The sequence below is a fragment of the Halyomorpha halys genome, unplaced genomic scaffold (assembly GCF_000696795.3).
Source record: "Halyomorpha halys isolate HHAL.00 unplaced genomic scaffold, Hhal_1.1 Scaffold54.1, whole genome shotgun sequence".
NCBI lineage: Eukaryota > Metazoa > Arthropoda > Insecta > Hemiptera > Pentatomidae > Halyomorpha > Halyomorpha halys.
Window position 1 is genome coordinate 387,794 of NW_027108734.1, and position 1,743 is coordinate 389,536.

The 1,743-nt window shown below is 35.0% G+C and overlaps 1 protein-coding gene across 3 annotated transcripts in view; it reads right to left on the reverse strand.

Annotated features, from left to right (window-relative positions):
* LOC106692387 (fructose-1,6-bisphosphatase 1) overlaps window positions 1-711 on the reverse strand; it is a 31,352-nt gene extending 30,641 nt beyond the window's left edge. For 2 of the 3 annotated variants that reach the window (XM_067047027.1, XM_014438318.2), the window contains exon 1: window positions 259-709. In XM_067047027.1, coding sequence (XP_066903128.1) covers window positions 259-590 — 332 coding nt within the window. In that variant the 5' untranslated portion in view covers window positions 591-709. Of the gene's footprint in view, window positions 1-258 lie in introns of all 3 variants that reach the window. The other variant, XM_014438319.2, reaches the window with a different exon arrangement.
* Between the last annotated feature and the right edge of the window lie 1,032 nt (window positions 712-1,743).

The following is a 1,743-nucleotide window of genomic DNA, read 5'->3' on the forward strand; positions in this document are numbered from 1 at the left end:
TGGATATCAGCTACGTTAGAATGGTAAGAAAGTTAGTCTGGATATCAGCTACGTTAGAATGGTAAGAAAGTTAGTCTGGATATCAGCTACGTTCGAATGGCAAGAAAGTTTGTATGGATATCAGCTACGTTCGAATGGTAAGAAACAGATTAACATTAACATCGATTTGTTCAACTTCGATTTGTAATAACGTTATTAACAACATATAATTTATGTCTCAAGATTTAATACTTATATTGGATTATTAATCACACTTACAACTGTGCGAAACCTTCCTTCCTCAGGGTGGTACTTAAAAACTTTAATGCGTTTTTCAAAGCACAGACGCAATATAGCAATTGATAATCCTGTTTTTCGCCTGTGATGCAGATTGGTATTAAAAAAGACGTGAATGAAAGCCGTTTATTCTTGATGGGAATTTCTTCTGCTTCTGTTGTTTTCGTTTCCTTTTTAGGTTTCACTTCTGCTTTCTTTTTATTTCTTGAAGACCGGCACATTTTGCCACCAGGCTCCACGTAGTCCCATAGTTTGTTGTCGAATTGATGTAGGTATTTGGCGGTGTAAGAATGGTCATCTTGGCACAAATACATATTCCGTTATGTGATTATAGCACTCACTATATCGAATAACCACGATATCAACTTTTTATGTAAAAAAAAATGTCTTATTATAAAAATAAATATAAATAACAAGTAATCAAATGTAATTAATATTATTAATACAAAATCACATGATAATATAATATCGAATAAAAAACATGTTACTTATAATAAATGCCTCTATATTTTAATAACATAGATCTATTAATGTAAACAAAAAAAATTAAATCTGTTGGTGCAGTACTTAGTCAGAAAGTACAGCTACTAGACCAACGGTTTTGGAAGGAGGTGATTTGGTCAAAGTCACGTTCGAACGCAAAATGAGAATGGGTGGACCACGAAGTCTTCCCGAACAGACATTGCTCACGGTTACAATAAAAGAGAAAATAATTATTGGCCACAGCCGGATTTGAATGCGGGGTCCTTGGAGTTTATTAGCATAGTGATTTACCACTGAGCTACTCGATCACAATATGTTTATCTATCACGATTCTTGGAACAGTGATAAATAAATACATAATTACAATGGGTCTCGTGGACATATCTGCAGACCCTCACTAAACATTTGAAGACTTATATTGCCTAATAATTCCTTTCTTTTTTTTTTTAATCCCACTTCCTGGTCATTTCTGATATGCAGGAGGGGGGGGGAGAGTATCTAGAGGTGACTAACCTATTCTAATCATGGTGGGATTCAATCTTTGATGACCTCTCTTCAGATCATAGCCCGGTTCTACTCCACATCCATTCAAATCCTATTCCTAGACCCGCTCCCCCTTCAACGATTACAGGACAGGGAAACTGGAAAAATTTTAGGACTGATCTTGAAAACGTACTTGACTTAAAAATTCCACTAAAAACAAAAGAACCGATTGACTCTGCTATCGAAATACTTTCTAAATCGATAGGAACTATTATCACTAACAATACTTCACCAATGAACATAAAACGTTTTAGAGAAAACAACTTACCTCGTCACATACAGGCAATATTAACAGAAAAACGCCGGGCAAGAGCGAGGTGGCACAGAACAAGATATCCCTCGGACAAAACTCATTACAATAAATTGACTAACAGACTAAAAGTAGAAATTAGAAAACACAGAATACAACATTTCCAGAACTTAACAGAAAACTTAAATACC